The sequence below is a fragment of the Haematobia irritans genome, chromosome 2, assembly GCF_050003625.1.
Source record: "Haematobia irritans isolate KBUSLIRL chromosome 2, ASM5000362v1, whole genome shotgun sequence".
Taxonomy (NCBI): domain Eukaryota; kingdom Metazoa; phylum Arthropoda; class Insecta; order Diptera; family Muscidae; genus Haematobia; species Haematobia irritans.
This window is the reverse complement of record NC_134398.1, coordinates 157329902-157353698: the sequence shown is the minus strand read 5'-3', so window position 1 is coordinate 157353698 and position 23797 is coordinate 157329902. Positions and strand designations below refer to the sequence as shown.

Genomic DNA, 23797 nt, shown 5'->3' with positions numbered 1-23797 from the left:
TTGTTAAAATTTTACTTCGATGGATCTTTTACCAACATTTAACTTCTATAGCAAATTTTGTAAATATTTTATTTCTGTAGAAAATTTTGTCAGAATTTAATTTTTATTTCTATAGAAAATTTTGTTAAAATATTTACTTCCATAGAATATTTATTAAAATTTTACTTTTATGGAATTTTTTATCAAAATTTAAGTTCTAGAGAAAATTTGGAAAAATTTTATTTCTGTAGAAATGGTAAAATATTTATTTCTGTTAGAATTTAAATTTTGTCAGAATTTAATTTCTGTAGAAATGTTGTCAAAATTTTATTTCTTCAGAAAATTTTATCAAAATTTTTATTTCTATAGAAAATTTTGTTAAAATTTTTACTTCCATAGAATATTTATTAAAATTTTACTTTTATGGAATCTTTTATCAAAATTTAACTTCTAGAGAAAATTTTGTAAAAATTTTATTTCTGTTCTGTTCTAACAGTTTGTCAAAATTTTATTTCTGTAGAAATTTTGTCAACATTTTATTTTCCCATAAAATTTGTCAAAAGTTTTATTTCTATAGAAAATTTTGTTAAAACTTTTACTTCTATAGAAAGTTTTGTCAAAATTTTACTTCTATGGAATGCTTTATCAAAATTTAACTTCTTTAGAAAATTTTATCAAACCAAATTTTTCTGTAGAAATTTTTTCAAAACTTAATTTCTTCAGAAAATTTTGTCATTTGTTTTGCGGAAAATGGGAAATTTTATTTCCATAGAGAATTTTGTCAAAATTTTTCCTTCTATAGAAAATTTTGTCAAAATTTTTTAACTCTATAGAAAATTTTTTCAAAATTTTTTAACTGTATAGAAAATTTTCTCAAAATTTTATATCCAAAGAAATTTTTGACAAAAGTTTTTCTTCTATAGAAAATATTGTCATAACTTTACTTCTTTGGAATCTTTTATCAAAATTTAACTTCTATAGAAAATTTTATCAAAGCAAATTTTTCTGTAGAGAATTTTGTACAAATTTCATTTCTGTAGAAATTTTGTCAAAACTTCATTTCTTCAGAAAATTTTGTCAAAAAAATTGTTTTTTTTTTTTTTTTGTGGAAAATGGAAAATGTTATTTCCGTAGGGAATTTTGTCAAAATTTTTCCTTCTATAAAAAATTTTGTCAAAATTTTTACCTTTAGTGAAAATGTTATCAAAATTTGTAAAAAAAAAATTGAAAAAACGAATAAATCAAAATTTGTTTCCTAAAAATTGTCTCAAAATTTTATCTCTATACAAAATTTTGTCGAAATGTTAATATTTTATTTTTTAAGAAAATTTTAATTCCAAAGAAAATTTTGTCAATATTTTATTTCTGTAAAAAATGTTCTCAAAAATGTATTTCTATATATATTGTTTTCTAATTATGTTTCTGTTAAAATTTTATTAAAAGTTTATTTCTATAGAAAATTTTCGCAAATTTTATTTCCCTAGAATAATTTTGTCAAAATTTTTACTTCTATAGAAAATTTTGTTAAAATTTTACTTCTATGGATCTTTTACCAACATTTAACTTCTATAGTAAATTTTGTAAAAATTTTATTTCTGTAGAAAATTTTGTCAGAATTTAATTTCTGTAGAAATTTTGTCAAAATTTTACTTCTTCAGAAAATTTTATCAACATTTTTATTTCTATAGAAAAATTTGTTAAAATTTTTACTTCCATAGAAAATTTTATTAAAATTTTACTTTTATGGAATCTTTTATCAAAATTTAACTTCTAGAGAAAATTTTGTAAAAAATTTATAACTGCAGAAAAGTTTGTCAAAATTTTATTTCTGTTGAAATTTTGTCAACATTTTATTTCTTCAGAAAATTTTGTCAAAATTTTTATTTCTGTAGGAAATTTTGTTAAAACTTTTACTTCTATAGAAAATTTTGTCAAAAATTTTACTTTTTTGGAATCTTTTATCAAAATTTAACTTCTATAGAAAATTTTATCAAACCAAATTTTTCTGTAGAGAATTTTGGAAAAATTTTGTCAAATTTTAATTTCTGTAGAAATTTTTTAAAACATAAATTCTTCAGAAAATTTTGTCATTTTTTTGTGGAAAATGGGAAATTTTATTTCCATAGAGAATTTTGTCAAAATTTTTCCTTCTATAGACATTTTTGTGAAAATTTGTAACTCTATAGAAAATTTTCTCAAAATTTTATACCCAAAGAAATTTTTAACAAAATTTTTACTTCTATAGAAAATTTTGTCATAATTTTACTTCTATGTAATCTTTTATCAAATTTTAACTTCAGTAGAAAATTTTATCAAACCAAATTTTTCTGTAGAGAATTTTGTACAAATTTCATTTCTGTAGAAATGTTAAAATTTTATTTCTTCAGAAAATTTGTCAAAAAATTGTTTTTTTTTTCTTCTTTTTTGTGGAAAATGGAAAATTTTATTTCCATAGAGAATTTTGTCTAAATTTTTCCTTCTATAAAAAATTTTGTCAAAATGTTTAATAGAAGTCAAAATTTTTACTTCTATTGAAAATGTTATCAAAATTTGCACTCCTATAGAATATTTTGTCCAAATTTTACTTCTATAGAAAATGTTATCATAATTTTATTTCTATAGAAAATTTAATCAAAATTTTATTTGTGTAGAAAATTTTCTCAAAATTTTTACTTCTATAGAAAACTTGGTTTTTTTTTTGAAAATCTACCAAAGTGGAAAATTTTATTTCCATAGAGATTTTTTTCAAAATTTTTCCTTCTATAGAAAATTTTCTCAAAATTTTATATCCAAAGAAAATTTTGACAACATTTTTTCTTCTATAGAAAATTTTGTCATAAGTTTACTTCTTTGGAATCTTTTATCAAAATTTAACTTCTTAAGAAAATTTTATCAAACCAAATTTTTCTCTAGAGAATTTTGTACAAATTTCATTTCTGTAGAAATTTTGTCAAAATTTCATTTCTGTAGAAATTTTGTCAAAATTTCATTTCTGTAGAAATTTTGTCAAAATTTTTCCTTCTATAGAAAATTTTGTCAAAAAAATTGTTTGTTTTTTTTTTGTGGAAAATGGAAAATTTTATTTCCATAGGGAATTTTGTCAAAATGTTTCCTTCTATAGAAATTTTGTCAAAATTTGTAAAAAAAATTGAAAAAACGAATAAATCAAAATTTGTTTCCTAGAATCAAGTATGCAAAACTTAAATTTAAACGACATATCTATCTTAAAAATATCGCTACTTCAATTATCCGCCTCTTTGGCTCAGAATCAATACCAAAATCATTAGTGTAAAAACAGAATCTTTGGAACCGGACATACCTTTTTTCAGTGTGGTCGATCTCAATGCTACTTTTCTAAAATCCATTGCCTTATTTTATAAGCAACCCCCTTATTCATTATTTACACAGGCAAAACAAAAAGCCTTTGTATTTAAAATCCTCCACTCATTAACAAATCTCATTATCAAATTTTAAAGTAAGGCTAAACCACAGTGTAACCCAGAGCAACTGATATATCCCACATGGCTATACCCCTTTCACTTGCTTTAAAAATTTATCCATAACCCTCATTCTACCGATGTGGCAGCCCTAACTACTAAAGTTCATTCATCCATTTATTTTTCTCTAAATGCAGAAGACATAAATTTTACGAATCCCAAAAAAAGATGGGCAAACATTTGGCGTGGATACCACACCACCACCGCTGCCGCCAAGTATACAGAGGCAGTGGGCCTTAGATGATGCTGGTGCTGCTGCTTTGGTTTCTGTCATAACTAACGCAGACTTATTTATCCCTTCAGGCAGATTTATGTAACTGCTGCACAGTGTTCCCTATTGTGTGCGTTGTCTCCCTTTCGCGCATAGAAGTTAATATGCGTGTGGTTTTGTGTATGTGTGTGGGTGTATATGAGTGTCTCAGCCAGATGAGTTATAGAACTAGCCTGGGTTAGTGCTCTTAGAAGTGGGGCAAGTGAAAAAAAAACGAGATATGACTATGGAAAACCCAATGGTAATAGATACATTTATTAGTTTGTATTTGTACAGCTCGTATCCTGTAGATATATCCTGGCACAGGATAATGTAACATTTTTAACATTTACTTTCATATGTCCTACAAGCAAACATTGTATATCATCAGCATCATTATGTTTTATATGATTCTTACTTGGATGTGGTTATGCTTGACACTGGAAGAGTATTCCGTTCGCTTTTCCGTCTGTCTACTATGAGTGACTATTGTCGCAATATCTTTGTACGACTTTAGTTTTAATATGGCCCGTTATAAAACATGGTTATAAGGACTTTTGCAGCACGAAGATGCCTTCTTAAATTTCCAGGAGCGAGTTTACTCACACTGAAAAACGCATGCCCTGTTCCAAAGATTTTGTCTTTATACTAATGATTTTAGAACCCAAGAAGCGGAGAATTGAAGTAAGGATGCATTTCAGACACAATTTTCTTTAAAATTTAAGTTTTGCGTACATTACTACAGGAACAAAATTTTAATTTATTAGATTTTTCAGCTTTGTTCTTCATTTGCTGTCAAAGTCCTTTAAACATATGTTAACGACAACTCAAAATTTCTAATTTCAGACTCATTTTCAAGTTGAAATTAAGCTAAGTTTCAAGTAAAAAATTCTTTAAAATAAAGAGATGAAAATCATCTATATTTTTTAAGTTTATCGACTTTTGGGCAAGGAAGCAAATTTTATGTCAGAAAAACGCGTCCTCCATGTTAAGTAAAATACGTATTCGTATTTCAAGGACATGAAATCTTTGGTCTCACGACCACATTTTTTCAGTGCACAATGGGTTTTGATGGCATGATCTACCATGAAAATTAAAATTGCTAAAGATATTGAATTTATAGATTTTTTACATTTTATTTGTTTAGAAAATTGTCAACATTTATATTGAAAATTTGATCAAAAATTTACTTCTATAGAAAATTTCGTCAACATTTTATTTCCCTAGACAATTTTGTGAAAATTTTATTTCCATTAAAAAATGTTCTCAAAAATTTATTTCTATATTTATTTTTATACCCACCACCATAGAATGGTGACGGGGGTACAATAAGTTTGTCATTCCGTTTGTAACACTTCGAAATATCGATTTCCGACTATATAAAGTATATATATTCTTGATCAGGGAGAAATTCTAAGACGATATAGCCATGTCCGTCTATCCGTCTGTCTGTCGGTCTGTCGGTCTGTCTGTTGTAATCACGCTACAGTCTTCAATAATAAAGCAATCGTGCTGAAATTTCGCACAAACTCGTCTTTTGTCTGCAGGCAGGTCTAGTACGAAGATGGGCTATATCGGTCCAAGTTTTGATATAGTCCCCATATAAACCGACCTCCCGATTTGGGGTCTTGGGCTTATAAAAACCTTAGTTTCTATCCAATTTGCCTGAACTTGGAAACCTAGAGGTATTTTATGACCACAAAGAGGTGTGCCAAAAATGGAGAGTATCGGTCCATATTTTGGTATAACCCCCATATAGACCGATATCCCGATTATATTTCTAGGACTTCTATAATCGATAGTTTCTATCCAATTTGCCTGAAATAGGAAATCTAGAGGTATTTTAGCACCATAAAAAGGTGTGTCAAAAATGGTGACTATCGGTGGATGTTTAGGTATAGCCCCCATATAAACCGATCTCCCGATTTTATTTCTTGGGCTTCTAGAATCCGTATTTTTTATCCAATTTGCCTGAAATTGGAAATGTAGAAGTATTCTAGGAAAATAAACAGATGTGCCGAAAATGATGATTATCGGTTCATGTTTTGATATAGCCCGCATATAGACCGATCTCCCGATTTTACTTCTTGGGTTTCCGCAATCCACAATTTTTATCCCATTTGCCTGAAATTGGAAATCTAGAGGTATTCGGTACAGTTATATAGCCCCCTTATGAACCGGCCCTTCGATTTGGGGTCTAGATTCTACAATTAAATGTGCTGAATACTGTGTGTATCCTTCCATGTTTTGGTATAGCCCCCATTACACCGAACTCCCGATTTAACTCTAGAAATTGTAGTTTTTATCCGATTTGCCACAAATTGAAAATATACTAGAATTTTAGACCCATAAAGTGTATATGATTTAGTTTTATCGGTCCATTTGGTAAGGCCTCCATATAGACCGATTTCACTTAATGAGGGTATAGAAAGCGCACTGATCATGAAAATTGCTTGAAACTGAACACAAAATTTCTAGATTTTACTTCTCGTAGTCATTTAAATAATTGGGATGAAAATCCACAGATTATAGATTTCAAATCAAGGCGTTATTTCATCATTTTCTTGCACACTTACAAGAGATGTTTATGATTCCTCTAAAACTCAAACAAAAAATGGTTCTTATAAATTCAGAATCTGATCTAGTCTTCATAGGTAAAATCTTTACATTTATCTGTGGGAAGCGTACTGGTTGAACTGATCTCCTTGGGAAAATATCTGTCATCAAACCCCACTGAAATTTCCAAAGGACACTAGTATATTTGTTTCATGGTGGTGGGTATTTAAGATTCGGCCCAGTCGAACTTACTTCTGTATATACTTGATTTCAGTGCACAATGGATTTTGATGGCATGATCTAACACAAAAATTTAAATTTTTAAAGATATTCAATTTATAGAAATTTGTTTTAACATTTTATTTCTTTAAAAATTGTCTCAAAATTTTATTTCTATGGAAAATTTTTTTTAAATATTTATGTAGAAAATTATGGCAAATTGTATTTCTATAGAAAATTTTGTCAAAATTTTATTTTTATAGAAAATTTTGTCAAAATTTTATGTCTGTAGAAAATTTTATCAAAATTTTATTTCTATAGAAAATTTTGTCAAAATTTTATTTCTATAGAAAATTTTGTCAAAACTGTATTTCTTTGGAAAATTTTGTCAAAAAATTTTTGTAGAAAATTATGTCAAAATTGTATTTCCATAGAAAATTATGTCAAAATTTTAGTTTTATAGAAAATTTTTTCACAATTATATCTCTATAGAAAATGTTCGCCCAATTTTATTTCCCTAGAAAAATTTTGTCAAATTTTTAACTTCTATAGAACATTTTCTCAAACTTTTATGTGCAAAGTAATTTTTGTTAACATTTTTACTTCTATAGAAAATTTTGTCAAAATTTTACTTCTATGGAATCTTTTATCACAATTTAACTTCTATAGACAATTTTGTCAAAACAAATTTTTCTGTAGAGAATTTTGTAAAAATTTTATTTCTGTAGAAAATTTTGTCACAATTTAATTTCTATAGACATTTTGTCAAAGTTTTATTTCTTCAAAAAAATTTTCAAAACAAAAAAAAAATTGTGTATAAAATGTTATCAAAATTTTATTTGCATACAGAATTTTGTCAAAAGGTTTCTTTCTATAGAAAATTTTGTCAACATTTGTAATTCTATAAAAATTTTGTCAAAACTTTTTATTCTATAGAAAATTTTATAAAAATTTATACTTCTATAGAATATTTTGTCAAAATTTTATTTCTATAGAAAAGTTTATAAAAATATACTAAATATGGTGTGTTTGTTTTATATTTCGCTATATCTTCGATATAGGAAGATTATCCTATTTCCTTTTTGGACTTCAAGACACATCAGTTTTTATCCGATTTGTCTGAAATTGGACATTTAAAGCTACTCTATGTTCTGAAAGACCTTTTTGGCATATCTCGGTCCACATTTTGGTGTTGTATTCATATAGATCGACCTTCATTTAGTCATCGCATTTTCTCCCAATTTGCTTGAAATTAAAAGCCAGAATATTGGGGGGTGGGGAATATGGTGCTATGGTTGCCAAAGTTGGTAGAATTACCAACTTTTGTAGTTTGTTAGAATTCTTGACGGTGTGATCGATTTAGAAAAATATTCCTCTCGAACTAAGAGGTAGTAAACATTTTTACAGAAATAAAATTTCGACGAAATTTTCTATAGAAATAAAACTCTTCCAAAATTTTCTGTAGAAATAAAATTTTGAAAAAATTTTCTATAGATATAAAATTTTGACAAAATTTTCTATAGAAATAAAATATTGACAATATTTTCTATAGAAATAAAATCTTCACAAAATTTTCTTTAGAAATAAAATTTTGACAAAATTTCCTATAGAAATAAAATTTTGAAAAAATTGTCTATGGAAGTAAAATTTCGGCAAAATTTTCTATTGAAATAAAATTTTAACAAAATTTTACAAAAAATAAGTTCACAAAATTTTTATAGAAATAAAAATTTTACAAAAATTTCTGTAAAAATAAAATTTTGATCAAATTTTCTATGGAAACGAAATTTTGATAAAATTTTCTATAGAAATAAATTGACAACATTTTCTATAGAAATGAAATTTTTACAAAATTTTCTATAGAAATACAATTTTTACAAAATTTTTTATGGAAATAAAATTTTTCTATGGAAATAAAATTTAGAGGAAATTTTATATAACATAGAAATAAAATTTAGACGAAATTTTCTATAGAAATAAAATTTAGACGAAATTTTCTATAGAAATAAAATTTTGAAAAAATTTTCTATAGAAATAAAATTTTGAAAAAATTTTCCATGGAAGTAAAATTTCGGCAAAATTTTCTATTGAAATAAAATTTTGACAAAATTTTATAAAAAAATAAATTCACAAAATTTTTATAGAAATAAAATTTTTACAAAAATTTCTATAAAAATAAAATTTTGATCAAATTTTCTATGGAAACAAAATTTTTGCAAAATTTTCTATAAAAATAAAATTTTGACAAAATTTTCTAAAGAAATAAAATTTTGACAAAATTTTCTATAGAAATAAAATTTTTACAAAATTTTCTATGGAAATAAAATTTTGACGAAATTTTATATAGAAATAAAATTTTGACAAAATCTTCTATAGAAATAAAATTTTGACAAAAGTTTCTATAGAAATAAAATTTTGACAAAATTAACGATAGAAATAAAATTTTTGTAAAATTTTCTATAGAAATAAAATTTGTACAAAATTTTCTAAAGAAATAACAATTTGACAAAATTTTTTATAGAAATACAATTTTTACAAAATTTTCTATAGAAATAAAATTTTGACAAAATTATCTGTAGAAATGAAATTTTGATACACATCTTTTTGGACCGATCTCCCGCTTTGATTTCTTTAGCTTCTGAAGGTTTTATATAGGCCCGAAAAGACCTCATTTTGTACCAGCGGTTATTCCCACCCACACATATATGTCTCATTACTGTATGTCATTGTCTGTGTGCGTGTATTTTCTTGTGGTTTCATAAAAAAGAAGCAACCATAAGATTCATTTTTATTTCCTTACCCAAGGCAGCATATGTCTTTGCTCTAAAATCTCATAGCCATTTTAGATTTAGACATTGACACGTACCAATCATTTATGGTCAGTTGAAAAATGTTGATTTTATTTTATGAGATAGTTTTCAATTAAGGGGGGACCGGTCCACACATGTCACAAAGATCTATCTATTTTTTCATTTTTACTACCGCCATCAAAACTACAAAATTGAATTGCGGGAAAACAGTAACCAATGACGATGACGATGTCGATGTCGAAGAGTACGGCGTACGGTTGGAATGCCCCAGACGAGCTTGTATAAAAAATCATTGTTAAGACGTGCCATAAAGTGTTGACATTTGGCCGACAAGTTATGGTAGCTTAAATTGATAAATATCTTCATTAGTTGTGCTCTCATAAATAAATCTGTCATTTAAGCTTTAGTGGATTACATATATGCTAGAGATCCAGAGAGTAGGGATACAAAGTTTATTTCCTTTTTTGAGCCCAAATTAAATAAATGTGTTGGGAAAACAATTCCGGAAATTAAGAAAACATTCAATGATTTACAGAGTATATGTGAGCGGCGTGTAGATTATATCTGAGCAAGAGAATTTATGATTACTCCAAAACATAAAATAATATGAAGAAGATTGTCAAAAATGAAATCAGTTGGTCATAAAATCATGTCATTGAGATATCCCAGAAATTATTCATGAGGAAATTGGTTGAAATTTTAGATGTAAACAAGTATATACGGCCGTAAGTTCGGCCAGGCCGAAGCTTATGTACCCTCCATCATGCATTGCGTAGAAACTTCTTCTAAACACTGCCATCCACAATCGAATTACTTAAGTTGCGGTAACGCTTGCCGACGGCAAGGTATCTTAAAACCAAGGTATCAAAAAAATCGATCCAATACGTATATAATTCAGTTTGACAAAGTAAACATAAAATTTGGACAAAATTTTCTACAGAAATAAAATTTTAACAAAATTTTCTATAGAAATAAAATTTTCCCATTATTTTCTATAGAAATAAAAATTTTGACAAAATATTCTATAGAAAGAAAATTTTGACAAAAATTTCTACAGAAATAAAATTTTAACAAAATTTTCTATAGAAACAAACTTTTGACAAAATTTTCTATAGAAATAAAATTTTGAAAATGATGAAAATTTTATCATGAACCGAATAACTTTTAACAAAATTTTCTCTAGAAATAAAATTTTGACAAAATTTTCTATAGAAATAAAATTTTGGTAGATTATTTTTGGCTCTAGTGGCAACCAAGATTATGAACCGATATGGACCAATTTTGGTGTGATTGGACCAATTTTGGTATGATTGTTAGCGACCATATACTAACACCACGTTCCTAATTTGAACCGGATCGGATGAGTTTTGCTCCTCCAAGAGGCTCCGGAGGTCAAATCTGGAGAACGTTTTATATGGGGGCTATATAATTATGGACCGATATGGACCAATTCTGGCACGGTTGTTAAAGATCATATACCATGTTCCAAACTACAACCGGCTTGGATGAAATTTGCTTCTCTTGAAGACTTCGCAAGCCAAATCTGGGGATCGGGTTATATGGGGGCTATATATAATTATGAACCGATGTGGACCAATTTTTGAATGGTTGTTAGAGACCATATACCAACATCATGTACCAAATTTCAGCCGGATCGGATGAAATTTGCTTCTCTTTGAGGCTCCGCAAGCCAAATCTGGGGATCGGTTTATATGGGGGCTATATATAATTATGGACCGATGTGGACCAATTTTTCATTGGTTATTAGAGACCATATACCAACACCATGTACCAAATTTCAGCCGGATCGGATGAAATATGCTTCTGTTAGAGGCTCCAAAAGCCAAATCTGAGGGTCCCTTTATATGGGGGCTATACGTAAAAGTGGACCGATATGGCCCATTTTCAATACCATCCGACCTACATCGATGACAACTACTTGTGCCAAGTTTCAAGTCGATAGCTTGTTTCGTTCGGAAGTTAGCGTGATTTCAACAGACGGACGGACGGACGGACATGCTTAGATCGACTCAGAATTTCACCACGACCCAGAATATATATACTTTATGGGGTCTTAGAGCAATATTTCGATGTGTTACAAACGGAATGACAAAGTTAATATACCCCCATCCTATGATGGAGGGTATAAAAAAATAAGGACAGATGCCAATCTTTAGAGATGACCATTAAAACTGCAAATGGTAAACATATTAATCTGGTAATATTACAGATTCTTCACTGGTTAAATGTAAAGAAATATTAGAGTAGGAATCGTGGCATGGTTGATTACCTTTTCGGTTAAAGAAATCCTTTGAAACGCATACTTTAGTTGAATTTATGCAATTACTCTACTTTCAAAATTCAATCTGCGATAATAAAATATGTGAATATTTACTTAATTGCTTGGTATGTGTATATGAACGGCCTGTAGATTATATCAGAGCAAGAGAATTTATGATTGCTCCAAAAATATTATGAAGAAGATTGTCAAAAATGAGATCAGTTAGTCTTAAAATCATGTCATTGAGATATCCTAGAAATTCTTCATGAAGAAAATTCTTGAAATGCTAGCTTTGTACATAAAAAAATAAGGGTATATAATCAATGGTCATTAAAACTATCAACATTGCTTTTAACTTTTATGTCTTAGTATATAAAAACAAGTATATACGGCCGTAAGTTCGGCCAGGCCGAATCTTATGTAAAGACTGTCATCCATAATCGAATTACTTGGATTGTGGAATCCTAAAACTTCTTAACATCGTTTTCTAAATTGTGAGTTAGTACATACGTGCTATATATTAGACAAAAACGTTATGTATAAGTAAGCCTACAAATAATTGCGAATCGATATGGACTTTTGCACGGTACGTAGAGAGCCACAATTGAAATATGGGGGTCGCTTATAAGGGGGATATATAGAATTATGAACTTGATATGGACCAATTTTTGTGTGATTGGGTATAGATTTATCTGAGTGCTATATATAACTATAGACAGATATGGACCTAGTTAGGGATGGTAGTTAACGGCCATATACTAGCATAATGTACTAAATTTCAACTGACTCGGATGAAATTTGCTCCTCCAAGAGGCTCAAAAACCAAATCTCGGGATCGGTTTATATGGGGGCTATATATGATTATGCACTGATATGGACCACTATTGGCATGGTTGTTAAATATCATATACAACCACTACGTACCAAATTTCAACCAGGTCGGATGAATTTTGCTTCTCCAAAAGGCACCGGAGGTCAAATCTGGGGATCAGTACATATGGGGGCTTTATATAGTTATGGACTGATATGAACCAATTCCTGCATGGTTTTTGGATACCATATACTAACATCACGTACCAAATTTCAACCGAAACGGATGAATTTTGCTCTTCCAAGGAGCTCCGGAGGTCAAATCTGAGGATCGGTTTATATGGGGCCTATATATAATTATGGGCCGATTTTGACCAATTTTTGCACGGATGTTTGAGGCTATATATTAACACCACGTACCAAATTTTAACTGAACCAGATGAATTTTGGTCTTCCAAGAGGCTCCGGAGATCAAATCTGGTGATCGGTGGGGGCTGTATATAATTATGGACCGATGTGGACCAATTTTTGCATGGTTATTAGAGACCATATACTAACAGCATGTACCAAATTTAAGCCGGTTTGGATAAAATTTGCCTCTCTTAGAGGCTCCGCAAGCCAAATCGGGGGATCGGTTTATATGGGGGCTATATGTAATTATGGACCGATGTGGACCAATTGTTGCATGGTCATTAGAGGCCATATACTAACACCATGTACCAAATGTCAGACGGATCGGATGAAATTTGCTTCTCTTAGAGGAATCGCAAGCCAAAAATTTTATTTCTATAGAAAAATTTGTCAAAATTTTATTTCTATGGAAAAATTTTGTCAAAATTTTATTTCTGTAGAAAATTTTGTCAAAATTTTATTTTTTCATAAAATAATATGCATTTAATACTAGCGACGCCATCTATGTGTCAGATCGGGAACTTATCAGCCAACCTGTTAATGCGATCCCCAGATTTGAACTCCTGAGCCTCTTGGAGGAGCAAGTATATGGTCTTTAACAACCATGCCAAAATTGGTCCATATCGGTCCATAATCATTTATAGCCCCCATATAAACCGATCCCGAGGTTTGGTTTTGGAGCCTCTTGGAGGATCAAATTTCATCCAATTTAGTTGAGATATTGTACATTGTGTTGGTATATGGTCGCTAGCAACCATGCTAACTAGGTCTATATCGGTCTATAGTTATATATAGCCCTCAGATAAACAGATCCCCAATCACACAAAAATTGGTCCATATCCCTAAAAATAATCTAGCAACATTTTATTTATATAAAAAAATTTTGTCAAAATTTTATTACTATAGAAAATTTTGTATAATTTTATTTCTATAGCAACGTTTGTCAAAATTTTATTACTATAGAAAATTTTGTAAAATTTTATTTCTATAGAAAATTTTGTCAAAATTTTATTTCTATAGAAAATTTTGTCACAATTTTATTTCTATAGAAAATTTTGTCAAAATTTTATTTCTATAGAAAATTTTGTCAAAATTTTATTTCTATTGAAAATTTTGTCAAAATTTTATTTCTATAGAAAATTTTGTCAAAATTTTATTTCTATAGAAAATTTTGTCAAAATTTTATTTCTATAGAAAATTTTGTCAAAATTTTATTTCTATAGAAAATTTTGTCAAAATTTTATTTCTATAGAAAATTTTGCCAAAATATTATTTCTATAGAAAATTTTGTCAAAATTTTATTTCTATAGAAAATTTTGTCAAAATTTTATTTCTATAGAAAATTTTGTCAAAATTTTATTCCTATAGAAAATTTTGTCAAAATTTTATTTCTATAGAAAATTTTGTCAAAATTTTATTTCTATAAAAAATTTTGTCAAAATTTTATTTCTATAAAAAAAATTGTCAAAATTTTATTTCTATAAAAAAAATTGTCAAAATTTTATTTCTATAGAAAATTTTGTCAAAATTTTATTTCTATAGAAAATTTTGTCCAGAATTTTATTTCTATAGAAAATTTTGTTAAAATTATATTTTTAAAGAAAATTTTGTGGCAAATTTATTTCTGTAGAAAATTCTGTAAAAATTTAATTTCTATAGAAAATTTTGTCAAAATTTTGTTTCTATGGAAAATTTTTTCAATATTTTATTTCTATAGAAAATTTTGTCACAATTTTAATTCTATAGAAAATTTTGTCAAAATTTTATTTCTATAGAAAATTTTGTCAAAATTTTATTTCTATAGAAAATTTTGTCAAAATTTTATTTCTATAACAACTTTTGTCAAAATTGTATTTCTATAGAAAATTTTATCAAAATGTTATTTCTATAGAAAATTTTGAACAAAATTTTATTTCTATAGAAAATTTTGTCAAAATTTTATTTCTATAGAAAATTTTGTCAAAATTTTATTTCTATAGCATCTTTTGTCAAAATTTCATTTCTATAGAAAATTATGTCAAAAATTTATTTCTATAGCAACTTTTGTCAAAATTTTATTTCTATAGAAAATTTTTGTCCAAAATTTTATTTCTATAGAAAATTGTGTCAAATTGAATCATATACGTATTTAATCGGTTTTTTTTAATATATACCCCGTATGAACTAGCTTACAAGTTAAAAGACGGCAAGTTTTACCTCAACCCAAGTAATTCGATTGTGGAAGACAATCTTTAGTGGAAGTTTCTATGCAATCCATGGTGGAGGGTACATAAGATTCGGTCTGACCGAACTTACGGCCGTATATACTTGTTTCAAATTACCCTTGCATTAACTATTCGCATAAATCAACAGCTATTAAGACTCACATCCTTTGTTTTGTGCTCTCTATAACATTTATTTTTTTCTCTGTCTTTCTATTTTACAGAATCGTTAGAAGACATCACCTCGACATTTATTAAGAAACTTTAAGGTAGAAATGACATTGGCCAAGATTATTAGTTGGGGGATGGCAAGCAAAGAGTTTTATTAAAAAAGAAAATCTTTGCATCTTAACAACTGTCACAAAGGTGAAAAAGAATAAAAATTTGAGAAGACTACGAAAAAGAAAAAAAAACCCAAAGAGAACAACAAAAGAAGAAAAAGGCAATAGGGACCTTTATTCACCAACAAAAACCAACAGTGTCATAGATGCAGATGCATTAACATAAAATTACACACATACAACTTAAGGCAAAGCAAAGCAATCAGTAAAAGCTAAAGCTTTGAGAAAGAAAGAAAAAACCCGATGAGATAAGTAAAGACTATGGAATGGAACAAAAGGACTTGAGATAGACACCAACAAGTGAAATCTAAACTGAGGCTAATCCTTAAGAGAAACACTTTGGCGAATTCGAAAGTGGTGGATGATGATGATAAAGGAAACAAAGAAACTTCAAGCAGATGCACCTTCACACACAACGCAAGGACATAAAACACAAATCCTTGCAGCTGAATACAATCACAGAGGCCAAATTGCAACTGCATCAACTATAAACTGTCATTTGGTATTTATGAGAAGCAGTTTAGAATATAACCATCATAGCAAAGAATAAACAAATACCAAAAAGGAGCAGGAAGTTGGTATTCCATTGTAAAGTCCAATCAGAAATTTAAAATTTTAATAGCCCAGCACATTATATCCTGGTTTTGCCTGGGAAAACCTAACTGTTTTCCCATTGAATAGATCAAAATTAGCTAAGGGCGAACAACGAACGATTTAGCTTTTTGAGAGCCATACAAAGAAGAGGAATATTCCGAAGGGATTCCCTCGTTATAAGCCCTTCGCAAAAACTAAGAAGCAAAGGGAGCTCAATAGCTGCTGACTTTTCTAGAGCTATTATGGTAAGCGGATGTGGAATTTATTTACATGCTTTCTACCGCTTGTTGTACGGAATGCAAATGAAGGTATGACAACCCAATGGCCAACATCAACAGGGCTACTAATATGAAAATACCCAAGTGAACAGAGAGAGAGAGAGAGAGAGCGAGAATAGGACAGGAGCAACAGACTGATGTCTCATGAATATTTGATAAGGCCAAGACCAAAAACTAAAGGATAAAATAACAAACACACACAGGGAGCAGAATCTTACGTGTTGGGTCCTTGGTAAGCAAGGATAGGATCCTTTTGCCAACAATGACAATAAGTTCAAAAAACTCACATAAACTCGTACAGATTTCATCTTAAGAGCAATAACGTCTCTGCACACACAAACACGTACACAGAGACTCGGGTGTGCACAGCACAGCAGGTAGTCAGCAGGAGCAACACAGCAAGGATTAACTTTTAATCATAACTTAACGTAAAGATTGCACCAGTAAGTGAGTAAGTGAGTGGTGGGTAACTCCACCATATAGTCTTGCTTGGAGCAAACGCATACAATGACCGACCTAAGACGTTCGGTCGATACAACAGCCCGCTATCATCAGACATCACATACAGCACAGCATTCCCATGATACGTATCGTTCCAGCTGTAGTTCAACACCCGAACCCAAACCCCCATTGAATTTGTGTAAAAGTCTCAGCAATGGCAGCAGCAGTTATACGAAACGTCATCCCCTCCTGCAATCGCTATCCGATCATTCACACATGAATAGTGCCAGTGGTGGCAGTTCATCGACCACCAGTACCACTGCCACAGCCACCACAATTGGTCGTAGTTCCCAGTATATCAGTGAAAGCGCTAATCCAAATTCTTCCATGGGCGAGATACAATTCGATGAAAGGGAAATCTATTATGTCTCACCCACCAAGAGAAAAAGTTCCCTAAGTGCCAGCCAGACACCGGTGTTGCGCAGTAGTCTGCGTGCGTGTGAACGTCTGAGATCTTTTAGTCCCACCTCAGTGGCTGCCATAGCACCCTCATACCCGCCTATTATGCCTTCTCCGGCCTATGGGGCTCGCCTAAGCGGTACCATCGGCCAAGATCTTAGTTTCGATAACTATGAGGCCTCCTCGCATTATTCGGATACTGCCATGCAAGTCCTAAGGTCTGGTAGCTGTTCGGCCATGACCTCAACTATGCTGACTTCGAATAATCTCATTAATAACCCATCAGCATCATCATCATCCAATAATACAGCGGCCACAGCCGGTGTCAATGATTCTTCCAGCAACAGCAACAGCAATCATGTGGTGCAGCAACGTTCCCAGAACAATGTCACCTTCTCCAATCACATAACCGAACAACATGCCCATACTCCACAACAAAGTCATCGTGGTTCATTACGCCGCAGTAAGGGTCGCAGCAATCAATCTCTCTGTAGTTGTGATGCTGGCTCAGATGCTGAACTTAATCCTGATCCCACGCGTCCTTTGTACGAGTATAGCTTGGAGCGTCGCCGTAAGGTCCATACATATACGTGTGAACAGAATGCTCAAATTTTGTTGCGTCTGGAACGTGAACGTAACCGCAGATTATCTTTGAGTGGTGGTAGCATTGGTGGAGTTGGCAGCAGTAAGGATGATATTGAGGTAAGTGTGAAGCATATTTCTTTAATGACATTCTTCCCCGAAAACAGTGTGTCTATTAAAATGTGAGAGTAGCAGCAAATTTTGAGTTTTCAGGGGGGGAGTATATATAGAAGAAGGTGATGTCAAAAAAAATTCCTTGGAAACTTTGAAGGGCATTCAAGAAAATGATTCATTTTCGTCCTCTTTGTCTGGTTTGGTGTTGGCATTATTTGTTATCTGTTTTTAAAAAGCACGTATTATAAATTTAACCTACGAGTCAGTATCTGGTGAAGAAGGAGAGGAAATGTGTATGCAGAAACGACTCAATATTGTAGGGAACCTTACCTCAAAAATCGGTTCAAATGATAATATGCTTTCTGATGTTAAATTTAAAGTTGCTTCCTTTGGAGACTACATCAAATTCTGGATTTTTAACAAGTAAGGAGAGTCAAAAGTCGGTCGGGCCCAACTACACATCTTCATTTTCGATACCATCTGAATCGGCTTATGCCCTGGGCGGAGAAAAATGTTAGTAAAACATCCCAGCAAAAACAAGTATATACGGCCGTAAGTTCGGCCAGGCCGAAGCTTATGTACCCTCCACCATGGATTGCGTAGAAACTTCTACTGCAGACTGTCACCCACAATCGAATTACTTTGGTTGCGGTAACACTTGCCGATGGCAAGGTATCTTAAAACTTCCTAACACCGTAATATATACCACATAGTCCATACGTGGTATATATTAAACTAAAAAAAGGCCGATTAAATACGTATATAATTAAGTTTAAAGTTTCTATAGAAATAAAATTTTGACAACATCTTCTATGGAAGTAAAATTTGGAGAAAAAAATTTGGAAAAAATTTTCTATAGAAATAAAATGTTGACAAAATTTTCTATAGAAATAAAATTTTGACAAAATTTTCTATAGAAATAACATTTTGACAATGTTTTCTATAAAAATAAAATTTTGGTAGATTATTTTTGGCTCGAGTAGCAACCATGATTATGAAACGATATGGACAATTTTTGTGTGATTGGGGATCGGCTATATATAACTGTAGACCGATATGGACCAATTATGGCATGGATATAAGCGGCCTTATACTAACACCACGTTGCAGAGGCTCCGGAGGTCAAAACTGGGGATCGCCTTATATGGGTGCTAAATATTATTATGGACCGATATGGACCAATTTTGGCATGGTTATTAGAGACAATATACTAACACCACGTTCCAAATTTCAATCGGATCGGATGACTTTTGCTCCTCTAAGAGGCTCCGGAGGTCAAATCTGGGGATCGATTTATATGGGAGATATATATAATTATGGGCCGATATGGACCAATTTTTGCATGGTCATTAAAGAACATATACCAACACCATGTACCAAATTTCAGCCGGATGGGATGAAAATTGGTTCTCTTAGAGGCTCCGCAAGCCAAATCGGGGGATCGGTTTATATGGGGGCTATATGTAATTATGGACCGATATGGACCAATTTTTGCATGGTTGTTACATACCATATACTAACACCATGTAGCAAATTTCAGACGGATCGAATGAAATTTGATTCTCTTAGAGGCTCCGCAAGCCAAATCGAGGGATCGGTTTATATGGGGGCTATATGTAATTATGGACCGATATGGACGAATGGTTTGCACGGTTGTTGGAGACCATATACTAACACCATATACCAAATTTTAGCCGGATCGGATGAAATTTGCTTCTCTTAGAGCAATCGCAAGCCAAATTTGGGGGTCCGTTTATATGGGGGCTATACGTAAAAGTGGACCGATATGGACCAATTTTTGCATGGTTATTAGAGACCATATATAACACCATGTACCAAATTTTAGCCGGATGGGATGAAATTTGCTTTTCTTAGAGCAATCGCAAGCCAAATTCGGGGGTCCGTTTATATGGGGGCTATACGTTAAAGTGGACCGATATGGCCCATTTGCAATACCATCCGACCTACATCAATAGCAACTACTTGTGCCAAGTTTCAAGTCGATAGCTTGTTTCGTTCGGAAGTTAGCGTGATTTCAACAGACGGACGGACGGACGGACATGCTCAGATCGACTCAGAATTTCACCACGACCCAGAATATATATACTTTATGGGGTCTTAGAGCAATATTTCGATGTGTTACAAACGGAATGACAAAGTTAATATACCCCCATCCTATGGTGGAGGGTATAAAAAGAGTTGCCAAAAAGTAGTGAAAAATATTCTTTTTGGATCCGGAAGTGGTGCAAAATTGGCGCAGAAGCGATAAATTTAACATGGGCTTGTCAAAGGACGGATGTCCACCGTTTCAACAGCCGTTGCACTGAATTTGCATCACTTCTTAAAGTGCAATGCAAATTCAGTGTTTTGGATTTGTATTAAGAAATTTTGCTATATTTTGAAAAAAAAAAAAATAATTTTTTTTGTGGTTTTTAATGCATTCTAACGCTTGCCTGGAACATTTGACAACAAATAAAGGGTGATTTGTTAAGAGCTTGATAACTTTTTTAAAAAAAAAAACGCATAAAATTTGCAAAATCTCATCGGTTCTTTATTTGAAACGTTAGATTGGTCCATGACATTTACTTTTTGAAGATAATTTCATTTAAATGTTGACCGCGGCTGCGTCTTAGGTGGTCCATTCGGAAAGTCCAATTTTGGGCAACTTTTTCGAGCATTTCGGCCGGAATAGCCCGAATTTCTTCGGAGATGTTGTCTTCCAAAGCTGGAATAGTTGCTGGCTTATTTCTGTAGACTTTAGACTTGACGTAGCCCCACAAAAAATAGTCTAAAGGCGTCAAATCGCATGATCTTGGTGGCCAACTTACCGGTCCATTTCTTGAGATGAATTGTTCTCCGAAGTTTTCCCTCAAAATGGCCATAGAATCGCGAGCTGTGTGGCATGTAGCGCCATCTTGTTGAAACCACATGTCAACCAAGTTCAGTTCTTCCATTTTTGGCAACAAAAAGTTTGTTAGCATCGAACGATAGCGATCGCCATTCACCGTAACGTTGCGTCCAACAGCATCTTTGAAAAAATACGGTCCAATGATTCCACCAGCGTACAAACCACACCAAACAGTGCATTTTTCGGGATGCATGGGCAGTTCTTGAACGGCTTCTGGTTGCTCTTCACTCCAAATGCGGCAATTTTGCTTATTTACGTAGCCATTCAACCAGAAATGAGCCTCATCGCTGAACAAAATTTGTCGATAAAAAAGCGGATTTTCTGCCAACTTTTCTAGGGCCCATTCACTGAAAATTCGACGTTGTGGCAGATCGTAAGTCTATTCATGATGAAATGTCAAAGCATACTGAGCATCTTTCTCTTTGACACCATGTCTGAAATCCCACGTGATCTGTCAAATACTAATGCATGAAAATCCTAACCTCAAAAGAATCACCCTTTATTTAAAAAAAATTTTGCAATTTTTTCTAGAATGGATTTAGCAATTTTTTAGAAAAACTTAAATAACTCGTACCGTTTTACTAATTCTTTAACTGTTTTTAAGCTATTTGAAATAAAAAAATTAAATTTCCCATTAAAACTATGAAAAAAACGAGTTATAAAAAATTGAATCAAAAGAACTTTCTGAGTAGTTAAAATAAAGAAAATCTTTGGGAGGACATTTTTGGAAGTGTTTTTAAAGTTGTGCCTTAAGCAGTACTTTCAAATTGTTGGCTGGGATATGTGAAATATTGAAATCTAAAGCAATTTGTATTCAATTTCGCAAGTATCTTTACGATTTATCGGTCGATAGATATTAGAGGTATAGGAAAATTTTATTCATTATATCCTAAACCACATAGTGCTCAGGGTATAATAACTTTGATCTGCCAAAAAATGTGCCTACCAGAAATATTGATTTTAGACTCCATAAAATATATACCGATCGACTCCAAATCACCTCTAGAGTCGATCTAGCCCTTGGAGTCCGTCTGTCCATGTATTTGTTGTTCGCAGGATTCCGGTCGCAATTACTAACCGATTTTTATGATACAGGGTGTTGTTTTGGCCAAGGACGAACGCTTTTGAATTTGGCAAAAAAGTCGGATCAAATTTAGATATAGCTCCCATATATATGTATCGCCCGATTTCTATAAATGGGGTCAGATTGCGCTCATTTACTATCAGAGTAGCGTCAAGCCTTCCGCAAATTAATCTTCCGCAAATTTTATACCTCAAAAATACCTCCAGATTTTGAATTTCTGGCATATCGAACATTAATTGCGGTATCTACAAACCCTCAAAGTGAAATCGGGAGATCATTCTATATAGGACCTTTACTAAAGCATTCTCCAATATAAGATCACCAATAAATCGAAACTGGTTTTTGTCCAGCTAAGATACCTTCAGATTTTCAATTCCAAGCAAATAAGATCATATTTGCATCGTCTAGAAGCTTAAGAAGTCAAATCGGAAGATCGGTCTATATACTAATAGACAAAAATCATGCACGACGTGCACGTTTCAAAACGATACGTTCATGAAAGTGAATAAACATATATCTGGTGTCACACGGAGAAAAGACGATGTCAATCTGACAACGATAAAATGATGAGATGACTAGGAACAATTAAAAAAAATATATACGCCCGTAAGTTCGGCCAGGCCGAATCTTCTGTACCCTCTACCATGGATTGCATAGAGACTTATACTAAAGACTGTCATCCACAATCGAATTACTTGGGTTGCGGTAACACTTGCCGTCTTCTAAATTGTAAGCGAGTCCATACGGGGTATATATTAAACAAAAAATGCCGATTAAATAGGTATATAATTCAGTTGGACAAAATTTTCTATAGAAATAAAATTTTTACAAAATTTTCTATAGAAATAAAATTTTGACAAAATTTTCTATAGAAATAAAATTTTGACAAAATTTTCTATAGAAATAAAAGTTTGACAAAATTTTCTGTAGAAATAAAATTTTGACAAAATTTTCTATAGAAATAAAATTTTGACAAAATTTTCTATAGAAATAAAATTTTGACAAAATTTTCTATAGAAATAAATTTTTGACAAAATTTTCTACAGAAATAAACTTTTGACGAAATTTTCTAACGAAATAAAATCTTGACAAAATTTTGTATAGACATAAAATTTTGATAAAATTTTCTATAGAAATAAATTTTTGACAAAATTTTCTACAGAAATAAAATTTTGACACAATTTTCTATAGAAATAAAAATTTGGCAAAATTTTCTATAGAAATAAATTTTTGACAAAATTTGCTATAGAAATAAAATTTTGACAAAATTTCTATAGAAATAAAGTTTTGACAAAATTTCTATAGAAATAAAATTTTGAAAAATTTTCTATAGAAATAAAATTTTAAAAAACTTTGCTATAGAAATAAAATTTTGACAAAATCTTCTATAGAAATAAAATTTTAACAAAATTTGCTATACAAATAAAATTTGACAAGATTTTTTATAGCAATAAACTTTTGAAAACATTTTTATAAAAATAAAATTTTGACAAAATTTTCTAACGAAATAAAATCTTGACAAAATTTTGTATAGACATAAAATTTTGATAAAATTTTCTATAGAAATAAATTTCTGACAAAATTTTCTACAGAAATAAAATTTTGACACAATTTTCTATAGAAATAAAATTTTGGCAAAATTTTCTATAGAAATAAATTTTTGACAAAATTTTCTACAGAAATAAAATTTTGACCCAATTTTCTATAGAAATAAAATTTTGCCAAAATTTTCTATAGAAATAAAATGTTGACAAAATTTTCTATAGAAATGAAATTTTGACAAAGTTTTCTATAGAAATAAAACTGTGACAAAATTTTCTATAGAAATAAAATTTTGACAAAATTTTCCATAGAAATAAAATTTTGGCAAAATTTTCTATAGAAATAAAATTTTGACAAAATTTACTATAGAAATAAAATTTTCACAAAATTTTCTATAGAAATAAAATTTTGACAAAATTTACTATAGAAATAAAATTTTC

General features: G+C 30.6%; 1 protein-coding gene across 1 annotated transcript in view; it reads left to right on the top strand.

Moving 5' to 3' along the window:
- Positions 1 to 23797, top strand: part of LOC142225126 (uncharacterized) — a 979687-nt gene that overhangs the window by 897708 nt on the left and 58182 nt on the right. Inside the window, exons 4-5 of the mRNA XM_075294902.1 lie at positions 15239 to 17829; positions 18086 to 18246. Coding sequence (XP_075151017.1) covers positions 16735 to 17829; positions 18086 to 18246 — 1256 coding nt within the window. The 5' untranslated portion in view covers positions 15239 to 16734. The remainder of the gene's footprint in view (positions 1 to 15238; positions 17830 to 18085; positions 18247 to 23797) is intronic.